This window comes from Polypterus senegalus, chromosome 13 (assembly GCF_016835505.1).
Source record: "Polypterus senegalus isolate Bchr_013 chromosome 13, ASM1683550v1, whole genome shotgun sequence".
NCBI lineage: Eukaryota > Metazoa > Chordata > Cladistia > Polypteriformes > Polypteridae > Polypterus > Polypterus senegalus.
Genome location: NC_053166.1, coordinates 3,662,472 through 3,678,308, shown reverse-complemented (window position 1 = coordinate 3,678,308; position 15,837 = coordinate 3,662,472). Strand labels below are relative to the sequence as shown.

At 45.0% G+C, this 15,837-nt stretch overlaps 1 protein-coding gene across 1 annotated transcript; it reads right to left on the bottom strand.

Annotated features, from left to right (window-relative positions):
• Positions 1–859: 859 nt before the first annotated feature.
• On the bottom strand, positions 860–15,565 carry LOC120543069 (lectin-like). Its single transcript, XM_039775918.1, has 6 exons — positions 15,355–15,565; positions 12,786–12,853; positions 9,165–9,265; positions 4,544–4,678; positions 4,307–4,418; positions 860–1,031 (listed from the first exon to the last, which is right to left on the bottom strand). The coding sequence occupies exons 2-6, from the start codon at positions 12,838–12,840 to the stop codon at positions 919–921; spliced, it is 516 nt and encodes a 171-aa protein (XP_039631852.1). The 5' UTR covers positions 12,841–12,853; positions 15,355–15,565; the 3' UTR covers positions 860–918.
• Between the last annotated feature and the right edge of the window lie 272 nt (positions 15,566–15,837).

Sequence of the window (15,837 nt, the reverse complement as noted above, 5' to 3'; positions counted from 1 at the left end):
TCATTACATCCCGGTGTGGTATTCCATGGACTTTGCTGTGTGGTGTTTGTGTTTGTATGTTTATTGTAATATCGCCGTAGGGGTACAGGGTGGTATTATTTATAATATTTCATTTCATTATATTCTTTAATTGTTGTTGTTCCCCAGTGTGCTTTATTTTCTCTCAGTTTGTGAGTGTGTGCAGGTCGAGCCAAGGCTGGAGGCGTCCTTGGGATCCTCTATTAAAAATAATGAAATCACCGCCATCTTGACGGTGTGAATCTTAGCGGCACCGGACCACTACAGACCAATCTCAGCTTTTCTGACTGAGACCCCTGAGCTCAGACTTGGACGTGCTGATCCTCATCCCAGCCACAAAACACTCGAGTGCACCTGGAAGGTCACAGTCAGGTGTGACAAAGGGGACATCGTCATCTACGTAAATGGCCTCTCCACATCCTCGGCTGAACCATGAAAACCTCAAGACCCCAGCAGCAGGACCACCGCCACATCACACTGGTCAGAATGCCCAAGTCATCTCAACTCTCTCAGGCCCATCATGACCCCCATCACACTGTGTGGCTGGTGGTCTTTAAGTCACGGCTCCCATCCTGCAGCACACCTTCACTGCCATTCCATTCATTTCTTACGGTGTTGTGTGGTGCGGCCCATCACTACTGCGGTCAGCCAGCCAAGATCTGAAGCCCACCTCCAGATGACCACCCATTGGTTAAGGCCATCAGATTGTGGCCACTGCTGAGTTCACTTATGTCATATGAGGTGGCCTGTTAGTCACAAAGCAAATGACATGTCTTAGTACTGCAGCTTGTCCATCCTAAATGAGAAGCGAGAAAACAATACAGAGAACAAGACAGCAGGATGAATGCTAGATGTGTTTTTATTTAGAAACAGCCGAAGTGTAATGAAGATCGGACATCTTTAGTGTCTCTCGTGGCTTCCCTCATTTTTTATCTTCAGCATTTGCCATTCGTTTCTGACGCAGACAAATGAATACTGATATCCACAGTTGATGTCATTCCAGCCGCCTTGAGCTGAAAAGAAACACAAGAGGAGAGGTGAGGACAACACTGGAGGAGCAGCAACTCACAAACTCGCTTTGAGATATGAGGGACTGGACAACGTCGCCATCCCACCCGCCAAGTGCCGGAAAGTTGGAGCAGGAGTCGTCGTGCAGGTAGAGCAGTGGAGGACATCGGAAGACAATTCTCAAGGCCCAGCCGCCTGGTGTTACGCCGTCACCAATGTCATCAGGGGGTTTAAACCAAGAGATGCACAAATTCAGAGGAAGGTCTGGGTGTGATGGCAAGGGGCCTCTTCAGCAGTGTGGGTGTCTGTGTGACCAAAAGACCACTGGGGACCCCATCAGAGCCCCATGAACCAAAGTAGGCACTCTGGTGACCAAGCTGCTGAATCTCCACTCACCAACTGTGCCAACTGAACTGGTGTCGGCCCGTCATTTTCTAACCCATTTAGTGCTGCAGAGCCCATCCCAGCTAGCACAGGGCACAAGGCAGGTGCCAGTCCATCGCAGGGTATTTGACTGGGCTCTGTTTTATCAATGGCCGAGTTTGATTTCTTTTTTGACCTTTTCATTGATTGATTCCTTTCCCATCATTCCCTGGGGTGGTTAAAAAATGAACAGCTTGTGAATGTTTTCATCTGCTCTAGAGGTGTGTGGTGTTATGGGTCCACAGCTCATTGAGCAAAGGCCATTTCGTTTTAATTAAATGATCACAGTGCTCGCGGTTTAGCGAGGGGACGTTGGGCCATAGTGGGCTGCGGGACGATCCGTAGGGTGTGGGCGTTTCTCACCTAGTGCACAGGTGGGGAACTGCCCACATTCATGATTGTCCCGTGGCTAATGCTGCAGCTGCTATGGCTCTCGTCATTTAAAAAGAAGCGCGAGTGAGGTGGAAAAAAAATGGAGGAATGAGAAAAAGAACGAGGTAAAGAAGAGAGGACGGAGGTTACAGGGAGCGAGGAAGCAGGCGGTGCGTGCGTGTGTTGAGTGCGCGATCGAGGGCAGCTGTAAGGAAGCTGGGTGTTAGGCCAACACCCAGACGTTTGAGTTGATGTTGCTCCCGCTGAGTGACCAGGTAGCGGGAGTGCCTAGAGGAAAGCGACGAGCCGCAGAAGGCCGTGGAAAGGCAGCGGAAGTCGGGAGGCTTGGTGGGGGAGTCCCCAGTGTGTGCGTCCTGGTCATTGGTGGACATCAAGTCTCGGGGACTGGGATGAGTGCCATACCGGAGCCAGGGATCGGGAGGTCTCCAGTCTCGCGAAAGTGTAAGAGGAGGGCAGCTGCAGAGAGCGTCTTGCCTGCTGCTTGGCCCAAATGGGATAAGCAGGTGAGACGCTAACAGAAACGTTACACCAGATTTGTTGTTTTAAAGATTGCTTCCTAAAGAAGATTTTAACCTCTGTTTTTTAAGGATTGTTTTTCTATTTGTTTTAACCTCCACCTTTTAATGGATTATTTAATGAAGAACTTTGAACCTGAACTATTTACATGGAACACTGTTTTGTTTTGTTGTTGGATTTTAAATAAAAGCACTATTCACTTTTAACCATCCCCTTACTCAGATGCTCAATTATTGCCTCCACTGACTAGCTCACTCGGTAACATTATCGACGGTGTGGGGTTCAAGTGCTTCCAATAGCAATGGTGGTGTGGAGCCTGAACCCACATCGTCACAAGGTGCCACCTGATTCCTCACCCAGAAGATCCTCAGGAACAGACATGAGCATCGGGCACAATGGCAACATAAGGCCCTTTGGCAATCCTTCCCTTTGCAGCAAGAATATAAATTTGTCTTGAAATGCGGCCATCGACAGTACAATAGAACAGCAAACACACGCAGTCGGCTTCTGCTGGCAACGTACAGACGCACACCCGACATCTTCTGAATATGGAGGAGCAGACACAGCTGGAGGTCACTGCCACCAAGTGGGCTCTGAGCAGACCCTCAGTCCAGGGCTTCATTCAGCTCCTCCAGTGCCCACCTTGAATGCTGGACGTCATCGTGTTCATTAGACTCGTGTGTTGTTAGCGTGTTGAGCTGATTTGACTTTGCTGACATTTGTGACTCACGTGAAGATCGGATCACATGGAGGACCTTGGAGTAGAACTGAGTGGAGTCGTGTAGGGTGGTCCAGAAAAGCAGTGCTGTGTTTCAGCGAGGGTCCCCTCACTGTGTGTGGCCTTGTCCTGTGAGATTAGACCCTGATTCTCATGTCATGTTATGCCACCTTTGCTCTCCGGTTTTGACCTTTGCCCTGTTTTGCCCGTTTGTCCCTCTCCTGATGTGCCCCCACCTATTTGGTGCTGCCACTCATAGCACAATAGCAGTGAGGACCATCACTTGTAACATCCTGTTATCTCAATATCATCCACCCTCATAACCCTTTGTTTCCACAGTCAAAGCCGATTTTGGACCCATTGGCACACCATGGCATGAGTTCCCACGTGTTTTATGTTGATCTGCAGGTTCTCTGATGAAAAGCTTTTTAAAAATCCAAACACATGACCTCCTGTGCACCTCTCTGGCTGACAACTTATTGCTTTTTTCCCATAGAATTCCAGTTGAATGTCTTTGGGATGCGAGGAAAAAACACACACAGGCTGTGACCAGGCTGCAGTCTGCCATGCCAGTGTGCCCCCCATAAAATGTAATTCAGCCATGCAAACGTTATCAGGCCTGCTTGACGCCCATCCACACACACGATGACCACCCCTGAGCGTGGAGCCAGTCCATCAGAGGGCCACCAAATGCCACCATGCTGCCCACTGAAGAACAGAATTTAAAAATGCCTCATGAGGTGAGCTCGGGGTCTCGTTTATTCTTTTTTATTTTTTATTGGTTGAGTATTTGATATTTAAACAAAGGCTGATGATTTCACTCTTATGAATCCCTCACACTCTCTTTATTCTCGTTTTATTATTTGTGACGCTCATCACACCCTAACAAGCCCCCTGGTGGCTGCCCTCCTGCTCTGCCAGTCACAAGTCGACACAGTGGCAGATTTGTCTGATTTACTCGGTGCTCCAGAGTGTGTTACATGGGGGTCTTTAGGACGGTCCCACATGTTGCTGTCTCACACACACACACACATTGCTCTTATTGTACGCTGTGCTCAAGTGAAGCACAAAAAGACCTGAGTGACCCCAGAGTCCCTCACAGTACCCCAGTCCTGTGCCAGGTTACCCCTGGTGTGGCGTCCCGTCTGAGCAACACGTTGAATTGAAATGACAGTGGCCACCATTGCAGTGGTCATCTTCATCAGCCCTAAAACAGAAAGCATGGCTTACCATCAAAGTTGGTGTGTAAGCAGTGCTCATTGCCACCGGAGTTGTTGGGTTCACCCGGGTACCAGTTCACAAAATCCCACTTGGACCCATCTGTCCAGAGCCACGATGAGATCTGCAAAACAGCAGCACTGCGGTAAGTAACGGGACCCTCACTGCAGCAGGATTGCACTCCTCTGCCATCTTAGAGCTTACAGCCCCCCAGGACCACAAAGATGAACGGACGGGAGGGCAACTTACCTGCACAGAGTTGGAGCCTCCGAGCCATGTGATGGGTTCATGGGAGTCACTTCTCTTAATCAGTTTGGTGATGAAGTAGTTTTCACCGCTGCTGTGGACAGACGCCAGGTTTCCTCCAAGGCTACCACAGTAACTCTACAGGAGGGGGTGACAGAGATGGTCCACGTTAGGCCAGCATGGCACACACATCAGGAAGAACACAACAAAAACTGGGGGCTGTCGTGGGACCTGGCAGCCATTTTATTTTTGGAGATTTCGTAAGACCCCTGAGGCAGCGGCTCTCCTGCATGATACTTGGAGTGCATTTTATTGAAGGCTTTCAGACAGCAAACTCTTAAAAAGCCACTGCTGGTCTTAAACTGACCACTGGACAGTCCAGCTGTGTCACTGCCTGTCCTTTGTCACTTTAAAGTGAGGTGCCACCCAACTTCAGACATGAGGTCTGCACAATTACAAAGTTTTATGTCTATTGGGAATCAATAATGGCGGTCCTGTGGATGTCCACATCAGAGAAGCTGCTGGGACAGGCCAGGCACCTGGTAGGCACACATCTCATGTGCCAATGGGAGGCGGGTGCCTGAGTGGTGATCAGTGTGTCAGCTTCATACAGTTATGGGTCTGCTAGCTGCGTTAGTCGGCTTTGCCACGTCCAAGTCGGTGGGCTTCGGTTGTTGTGCCGTTGGATGTGTAGATGTATCTGTAGACCTGTGTGTGTCACTCGTGTGTGTCACTGGTGTGTGTCACTAGCCGAGTGCTTCTCACTCTTTGATATTTGCTGTTATTTTTTTACCAGGTGTTAATATTATTAGTCTGGCTGAAGAAGAAACTGGCAGAACAAGGAGTACGCAACAGTCAGCGTGGGCTCAGACCAGGAGCTTGTGTTTTACCAACACGCTGGAATTCTGAGAAAGCAAGAAAAGGATACGACCAGAGAGGAGCAGATGATGTGGTTTATATCAGAAAGCATCTGATAAGGTGCCACATGAGAGGGTGGGCATTAAATAAAAGAAGTGGCAGTTCAGGGTGTGCTGTGAAGATGAGGGCAGAATTGGCTCAGACGCAGGAAGCAGAGGGTGATGGGGTGAGGAACCTTCTCAGAATTGGCTGATGTTAAGAGTGGTGACCAGTAGGGGGCAGTACTGGGGCCGCTGCTATTTTTAATATCTATAAATGATTTAGATAGGAATATAAAGGACAAGCTGGTGATGTTGGCAGTTGATACCAAGAGAGGTGGACTGGCAGATCATCGAGAATCCACTGAATCATTACAGAGGGACCTGCACAGCAGACAGGCTCGGGCAGATTAGTGGAGGATGAAATTAATGTCTGCGGTGGGCTGGCGCCCTCGCCGGGGTTTGTTTCCTGCCTTGTGCCCTGTGTTGGCTGGTATTCTCTCCAGCAGATCCCCATGACCCGGTGTTCGGATTCAGCGGGTTGGAAAATGGATGGATGGATGGAGTAAAAATGTGAGGCTTGAATACACAATGGTGGTGTTCTGAAATTCAAGAGTCCACCTTATGAGAAGGATTTAGGAGTCATAGTGGACTCTAAGCTATCAACATCCTGACAGTGTTCAGAAGCCATTAAGAAGGCTAACAGAATGTCAGGTTATATAGCGCCTTGATGTCTGGAGTACACGTCACAGGAGGTTCTGCTCAGATTGGTGAGGCCTCATCTGGAGTCGTGGGTGCAGTTTGGGTCTCCAGGCTACAAAGAGGACATAGCAGCACAAGAGAAGGTCCGGAGAAGAGCGACTAGGCTGATTATGGGGGGCTACAGGGGGTGAGTGATGAGGAAAGATTAAAAGAGCAGAGCCTTAAGGAGATGAAGAGGAGGCCTGACTGACTGAATTGTTTAAAATGATGAAGAGCGTCAGTCCAGTGGAGTGAGACAGTGACTTAAAAATGAGGTCATCAAGAACACGGGGACACAGTTGGAAACACATTAAGGGTAAATGTCACACAAAACTTATGATGTCACACAGAGAGCCACAGACTCGTGTAATACATGACCAAGTTGTGTGGTGGGCACGAGGACTATAGGGACCCCCAAACCTTGACTTGATGTTATTTTGGTGGATTTACATGGACAGGACTGGCGAATTCTGATGGAATGAAGGTCTTGTCCTCGTCCACACTGATCTAACATTTTAATCTGTAAGTTTTCTTTGAGCTTCCATGACCTCTCGTCTTTCCTCTTCACTCCAGAAAGATCGCTAGATAGATGTGAAAGGCACTATATAATAGATAGATAGATAGATAGATAGATAGATAGATAGATAGATAGATAGATAGATAGATAGATAGATAGATAGATAGATAGATAGTGTGACGGACAGCCAGGTCCCATGCCCGGTCGGGACGCCGTGCTGCATATGTTCGGGGAGCCACCATGGACAGCTCAATACCTCCCGGGACGCTTGGGGCAGCCTCCTGGCTGTTGTTGATTTCCCAGTCTCCCACGTGGCTCCATTGGACATGGAGTCCTCCACAGCCTGGCTGGGAGATGGGGTGGCCGCTAGGGGTGCTGCTGAGAGCCAACAACCCGGATGGACGAGTTATCAGTCCTACCGGAGGTGCAATCAGGACCAGCTGGTCAAGCACCTGGAACACTTCAGGGTGGGCTATAAACGGGCCAGTCTCCCTTTATTTGAGGCCAGAATCGGGAGGAAGAGGACGAGGTTGCCTGGGAGGAGTGGTGGTGCCAGGAAGGGTTGTTGGAGCTCTGTGTTTAAATGCTTTGGGACTGTGTTGGGCCTGTGGGACACGGGAAGGCGTCGCCCACAGTGAAGAGGAATAAAAAGCCTGTTTGTTTTACACATGCCTCTGTGTAGTCTGTGCTGGGTGGGCACTATATAGCGCCTTTTACAATAGATAGATAGATAGATATGAAAGGCACTATATAATAGATAGATAGATAGATAGATAGATAGATAGATAGATAGATAGATAGATAGATAGATAGATAGATAGATAGATACTTTTTAATCCCAAGGGTAATTCACATGAATGGCAGCTCCATTTCTGTGTCATTCCTTCTCATTTTTTAACGTCATCAAATTTCTATCAAAACAGTCAAAGTATTTTTGGAGATTTTAGGGTATTTTTTTTTTTGTTTTTTTTATTTTAAGGTGGTGTTTTTGGCCCTAAATATAGATTTATTCAAATTCCCTGTCTTTGTGGGCACCTACTGCCCTCGATGTGCCATCCTGCCAGTTGTCAGCTTTTTAACTAAATGATAAACATGTGAGCGAGTGAGTCAGTCTCTGTGTATATATTCAGACTTTAGATTATTTGAATGTGAATTTGGGGTCCACTTCTTATCCTTTTTTTCTGTTTAGCCCACTTGTTCTCAAACTCGGCCCTGGAGACCCTCTGGAGATGCGAATTTCTGTTCAAACTTCTCTTCTTAATTGAGTTCCAGTCCTAACTAAGTCAGCTGTCACCTCCCAGTTTCTGTGTTTTGGGGTCCATGTTGAAATGACAGAACTACGGTTGGTACATTTTGATTGGAATGTGCCCGTCATTTCTGTTTGTGACACGCTGATAATTCAGTGTTTTTTAAAAGATGTTTTTATAATTTTCATCATCGTTCTCATCTTGATATCTAATTTATTTCCCACTGAGCCTGTCGGGGGGTCTGGCGCTAAAGCAGGTGCAGCCTTTCAGCATTCAGGATCGTCTGCCCGGGGGTCTGCTCTGCTCGTTGTTAACTGTCATTATTGGGATCAAACTAAGGGAGCAAAGCAGTAGGTGAGGACAGCAGTGAAGGAAAGCTAAGCACTTCACGCCAACGCAAAAGCACCAAATGTCTCTGAAGTGTCAAATCCCACCGCTGTGCTGTCTAGGCTGCAGAATTAGGGGGGAGGCAGGCGCTGCGACATAGCGGTTAAGGCTTTGGAGTCTGAGGCTGTGGGTTCAAATCCACTACTGACCCTGTGTGACCTGAGCGGGTCACTTCACCTGCCTGTCCCTATAACGGTGAAAACAAAACAAAAGAAATGAAACCAATCGTCTCTCAGATGTTGTCAGTCACCTTGTGATTAAGTCAAGATGTCAGCCGCTCAGTAAATGAGATCAATAAGAGAGAAAGTGAAGGAAACAAAAAGCTGCACACACCGGGGTGCCCAGGACTGAGCCGGAGATCCACTGGTGTTGTGTTCACGCTATGAACAGTCGCCTTATGAACGAGTTCTCAGGAACAGATACGGTTTGTGGAGCAGACGCAGTGCAGCCTGCAGCTACGGGCTTTACAGGTCGCCATCATCTTCTGCTCACTTCATGTCTTCTGCTCCCTTTGTTTGTCTTGTTTGTGTGTAAATGTGAATGTGTGAATGAGGAGGGACAGAAATCAAAAGAGCAAGAGAGAGAATGAGAAAGCAAAGAAGGGCGATCCATAATGCAGTGCAAAGAAAGTGACTGAGGGGTGAAGGTACAGCAGAATAACAAAAAAATCAAAGGTGCCAACTGGCTGAGGGGAAAAAACACACATGCCATGAAAGAGATCAACACGGAGCACAGAAACATACTGGACTTGTTCACAAAGCACATATTAAGGCAGCAATGCCACCCTGTCACACCATTTCGCAGTGCCACTTACAGCCCTCAGGACGAGACATTACCTCAGCATCAATCCAGGTCTTCCTCATTGAGAAGTATTTGTAACATTTGGTGTGGTAGTCCTCCCATCCAGGCTGACATATCTCAAAACTGTAGGACACATCTGAAAATCAGAGACCACCGCTTAATGAAGGCCATTGGATGTCATTAGAATTCTATACATGTTCAAGACCTTTTGACCTGAGACCACTCTCTATGCTAACTGATGGCTGCCACCCTGTGCCATGCACGTTCAGCATGGTGTCAGCTGGCACAGCTCACATGATTGAATGACCAGAGTCATCTTCAGTTCCCATTTCATCAACAGTGAACCACTGCTGATCTCTGGAAAGGCCTGTTGATGGCACAGGAGTGACGTACTGTTTGTCTGATTACTCTGGGCATGGATCAAATTACTGTATACCAATCCAGAATCTTCAGTTTGTATCAACAACATTTGTTCAGACTACTTTAAACTAGAACGTGGCACTAGACAAGGATGCCCTTGTCACCGCTACTGTTTGCAATTGCCATTGAACCACTGGCAATACATTGTCGAAATACTGATCAGATAAAGGGGATTATCAGAGAAGGACTGGAACAGAAAATCTCTCTCTATGCAGATGATATGTACTGTAGATATCAGAGCACAAGACACTGAGCCTGCAGTCTTAACAGCACTCACAGAATTTCAAAAGATCTCTGGTCTCAGAATTAATCTGAATAAAAGTGTACTCTTTCCAGTGAATTCTCAAGCATATAATATTAGATTAGACACCCTACCTTTTTCATCACAGATCAGTTTAAATACCGAGGGTAAACATCACAAGTAAACATAAAGCTCTTTATCAAGAAAATTTTGCCGTCTGCATGGAAAAAATTAAACAAGACTTGCATAGATGGTCAGCCCTTCATCTCACACTAGCTGGAAGAATTAACACTGTTAAGATGAATATTCTTCCTAAGTTCCTTTTTTTATTTCAAAACATTCCAATATTAGATTTAACAATAACCTCATTTATTTGGAACTCAAAACATCCACGCATCAAAAGAGCGACCCTACAAAGACAAAAGGCAGAAGGCGGCATGGCTCTACCTAACTTCCAGTTTTATTACTGGGCAGCAAATATACAAGCGATAAGAACCTGGACACAAATAGAAGAACATACACAGGCTTGGACGCAATAGAAGTTAAATCCTGCAGGACTTCTTTGTATTCCCTGCTCTGCGCTCCAATAAACACACGTTATCAGCAATACACTAATAACCCAATTGTGCTCCACTCACTCAGAATATGAACCAATGTAGAAAGCATTTTAAGACGGAGAAGCTTCTATCTAAGGCAACCCATGCAAGAGAACCACCTCTTTCAACCTTCACAAACATATGCAGTTTTAATATCTGGAAAAAATTGGGATTAACTTGCTTAGAGATCTTTATATAGACACTGTCTCTGCATCCTATGAACAATTACATTCCAAATTTAACATTCCAGCTCCACATTTCTTTCATTATTTTCAAATCAGGAACTTTGTTAAACAGAACCTTCCAGATTTTCCTCATCTGGCACCCTCATCCATGCTGGAAAAATATTGCTCAATTTCAAGACTCCATCTCTGCAATATATAAAATTATTTTACAGTCCCTACCTTTCAAAGATCCAAGAGGACACTGGGAAAAAATCTCTCCATTAATATATCAGAAAAGGAGTGGAAAGTAGCAATGCAGAGAATTCACTCGAGCTCCATATGCACAAAGCATACAATTATACAACTCAAAATTATATATCGAGCACATCTGTCTCGTCTAAAACTCTCAAAATGTTTCCAGGATGAGAGCCAACCTGCGAACGTTGCAATCAAGTCCCAGCCACACTGGTTCACATGTTCTGGGCCGTACACCAAATTAACGTCATTCTGGACCAACATTTTAAATTACCTTTCAGATAGTCTTGGACTCACAATCCCTCCTAACCCATTAACAGCTGTGTTTGGTGTTCTTCCAAATGGGTTTAAAGTGGAGAAAGACAAACAAACTGGGATTGCATTCACTACACTGTTGGCACACAGACTTATTTTGCTAAACTGGAAGAACCCAAACTCTCCTCTTATAAGTCAGTGGGAAACCGATGTGTTATACTATTTGAAACTGGAAAAAATCAAATACTCAGTTAGAGGATCTGTACAGACGTTTTTCAAAACATGGCAGGATTTAATCAGTGATATTTTAAAATAAGCTCTTTAAAGCACAGAGGAAGCAATCATTTCTGTATTTCTTTGTCTTCTTCATTCATCTCTATTGGCTTATCAAACTTATTAATTTAGGTTTGTTTTCAAGTCTTAAGTTTTACTCCGTTGGCATTGCTCTCTCTCTCGGGGTGGGGTCGACTTGTTCTTAACTCAATTTTACTTTTGTAAAATTGATTGATTTGTATGGAATGATTACAATAAAATTAATAAAACTTAAAAAAAAAAAAGTTTATAGGAAGGACCTGTGTCCATATGGTCATCTACTCCAAGCTGAGCGTCCTCCCAGAGAGGCTTTCCACAGCCTTACTAGTCCACTTCTGCACTGTCCTTATGTGTGGCGGAGCTGATTTCAGTTTCCATCTACGTGAGAGGACAAGAAATGCCACGGCATGGACACAGTTCACCAAAAGTCTCCATGGAATGTCATCCTAAGCCTCTGAGATAGTGACGGAGAAGGGCCCAGAGCTGCTCCTGCTCCAGTAGCACATTTCACCAGCTGCCTATACGTGGGAAACTCTGACCCTCATTTAGTGTCGTCAAGTTTGATCTTGTTTTGATTTTTGTTTCTTTTTTAAATGTAATTTTGTAATTGATGATGTTTTTGGTTTTGTTTTGTCTGATTTGTACTTTTATTGTGTTATTACTTTTGTTATTAGGTTTTCTGTGGAGATTATGCACTATTTTTATTTGTTTTCTGCCCTGTCTCCTGCACATGAAGCCTAAGGGTGCAGGGCCCTAATCATGCAGCTGGCATTAGTGAACTGACAGTTCAGACGGAAACTTTGGATTGTCTGTGTTTGGATTCCTGGGTTTTATTTGATGATTATGAGGTTTGGAATTCCAGGCTTGTGACCTTCACATTCATTTATAAGGTACTGTGACTGGTTTGCTGGTTCTTGGATATACAGAGAGAATAGACAGGAAAGGCACTATATGATAGATAGATAGATAGATAGATAGATAGATAGATAGATAGATAGATAGATAGATAGATAGATAGATAGATAGAGTGAAAGGCACTATATAACAGATAGATAGATAGATAGATAGATAGATAGATAGATAGATAGATAGATAGATAGATAGATAGATAGATAGATAGATAGATAGATAGATAGATAGATTGTACCTTATTTTACTTTACTGATTCCAATGAGAAGTTCCTTTCTCACTTGCCTTGTTTGTTAATTTCTCTTTTTAATTCTTTTGTAGAATTTCTCTTCAAATTTAAAGATTTGAATTTTGGCTGACAGGACTGAGGCCTGTTCTACGTGTTAAGGTCAGAGTGAAGTTCTCGTTTGGCTTTTTTTTGTTTTTTTGCCTCCTTTTCGTGATATTTAGGTGCCCGGATCACAACATTTAGAGGCCTGCATTGTTGGATATCGAATGACTTACCTGTAACTGTGCTGATGATGAAAGTAGCCAGCAGTAAGCCGAGTGTTGCAGCCATTGTGCTCAGATTTCTATAAAAGAAAACACATAAGATGAGTCACTAAAGGTGCCAGCGCATGTCGTGAAGACCACACAGATGAAGCAGAGGAGACCCCTGAATACGTGAGCGGACGTGTAGCCCCTGTTTGTCTCTGATAAGCTGGTTGCTCACTTTTACCTTTCTGGTGGGCCGCAGCCCCTCTGGGTGACGATTAAAGTTACTTTTTCACGCTGATTTCAGATTTGTGCAGATTTTTTTCTATCGCATTTAGTTTATGAGTTTTGCTAACATTTAGTATATAAACTCTGATTAAGGTATGCTGGTGTATAAATTTAAATTCAGGATTTTGTTGCTCCTTCTGAACTTTATACAACGTTCCATACTAAGTTCAGATTTATTAAACACACTTTGTTAAGGAAGTAGAAGTCCAAATGGCCTCAGAGTCACATGTGTTACAGTAACGAGGTCTGCAGTTGATTATTTCCAGACTCCATTTTGTTGTCCTGAACATGCGCAGGAAACACAGAAGGCGCAGATCAACACTCGCCAGCTGGCTTGGCTTGACAAGTGGACGTATGTGGGGAGTTTTTCAGCTTCTCCTCCGTGTCTGATGGCCTACAATGTGAAGTGCCAGTGCGGCAGGAGATTCTTTAACGTTTACAGAAGGCGAGTCGCTTTAGAACACAATGTCATGTGTCAAATGTATAATAGCAAGTTTGTGAAGACATCACTTGGACTTGAAAACCACTGAACTTATCCTTTAAGCGACGTCTTCATGAAGAATTGTCTGATTATTCGTTAAAGTCCTGAGTGTTGAGACCCGTTCATCTCTCTTTTATTTTTGACGTACGATTTTTGTTTTGTGTGTTGGTGATTTTGATGCTTTTGGCTCTGAGCCTCACATCAAGTGTTCTTTTGGGGACATTGTGACATTCTGGAACGTCAGGACATTTCCTGGTGGGCCGGTCGAGTTGCCATGCCAACCCTTTCAAATTCTCATAAATGAATGCTCATACATTTAATAAGTCCTTGAACAGATGGCCTGTCCTAAATATTACAACACCGCTTCACGTGAAATCAAATCTAAACTGCACTTGACAATGGACAGCAGAGATAACAGAAAAGTGGTGCAGAGAGAGTCACCATAACTCACTCCTGCCTGTGTCTGAGACAATTTTTACCCAACTATGCACCTGAATCCCCCACTTCTTCTGGTTTGATCACCAACCTTTCATGGGGTACTTTATTAAAAGTCTTCTGAAAATTAGCATAAATAATACACTTTGGCACCTCTCTGATCGCATCCTATAGTTGCTCACTTATAGAATTTCAGCATAATAGTGAAACACGATTTGTGTGTGTCCTGCGGTGGGTTGGCACCCTGCCCGGGATTGGATCCTGCCTTGTGCCCTGTGTTGGCTGGGATTGGCTCCAGCAGACCCCCGTGACCCTGTGTTTGGATTCAGCGGGTTGGAAAATGGATGGATGGATGGACCTTCCTTGTCTGAAGCCATGCCGACTGTCCCCTAACACTTCCTTCATGTGTCGCTTGATCTTCTCCTTAATAATCCCCTCCATTAATTTACCTGTGGAGTACGTTAAGCTCACTGGCTCGGCCCACCCACCCTTCATGATATTCAGCAGCCACTCGTCTTTAGGAATTACTCGAGTGTGCAGAGATTTTTAAAATATGCGTCAAGGGTTTCTATCTGCACTCGCTGGCCTCCTTAAGCCTGATCTTGTCCTGGCGGTTTGTTCGATTTCAGCCTCTTTAATTACAAGGCGGTTTGTTTCTCTACAGCTCTCTTCACTGAGTGCAGGCGCAGAGCGATGTGACAAATTCCCAGGTAGCCCGAGCAGCTCTTCTCTTTCTAAAATTTCCAAATCTCTCAGTACCTCCTTAGTAGTCTCTGTTACTTCTGTGGGGTCATCGACTTCTTCACACAAACTGTATAAACTTCAACAAAATGCAAGTTCAAGTCATTTGTGATTTCAGCATTGCTATGTTCTCGCTCCCCTTCACTGTTCCTCATTCTCTTCACCTCCTCCTCGTCTGTTCTTTTACGACTAAACAATTAAAGAATTTCTTTAGGGCGTCTTCACCTTTTCTGCAGTATTTCTCTCCAGCCTTTTTCACTGCTGCTCTCATTTATTTAATTGTTCATACTGGAGTTACTGGTCTTGTATGTTATTTATTTTAACACATTCATGAGTGTCATTCCTGCCACTTTGTCACTTTGCCTTCACCTTCCAGTCAGAGCCTAATAAGACCCTGTTGATGTCCCCTGCATGTCTGGTCCTGACTCAGCACCCCACTCACTACTCTCTACACGGTACGTTGTGATGGGACTTGCAGCGAAAAGCCCATTAAAAGTGAGGATGCATTGACTGAGAAGTCACCGGCACTTTGCTTCCTTAGGATGTCCCATCGTGGACCTCAGCAGCCCAGTGTGATTGAAGAGCATCTCATCAAGCACATCTCCTGATCTCAACGGCACACTTGATGTGTAATAAAAACAGCTGATTCCTTACCTGGGTCGCCCAACTGGTAGTGCTGTGGTCGATCTGCCTTCTTGGCTTTGACTGGGGTCCTCAGCTTGCTGGGAGCTTTTTATTGCTTCAAAGAGGTGTGGGGCTCATGACGTTGGTTTGCTTCCGCGAAATAATAAAAATTTGAATCAATATCTTAAATAGTAGTTGAACAAAAAATCTTGGGCTGAGGACCTTTTGACCTAGTCCAAAAGAGAGGAAGAAGATCTCGAGACTACACCTAACTGCAATGTAACATTTGGTACTTAGATAAGCAAGTCTACAACGCCTTGACGATTACTATCTGGGTGCATTTGGGTGGATGGAAATGTGTTATGCAAACCAGCTGATGCTAAGAAAATGTATATATCTGCAAGTATAAGAGTTCTTTGTGTTAATCATATGAATGCATTAAGATTGTTAAGGTATGTGATGTAGGAAAGTTAACGGTTAGACCCTGGGCGTAGAGAATAGCCGCAGGCTAAG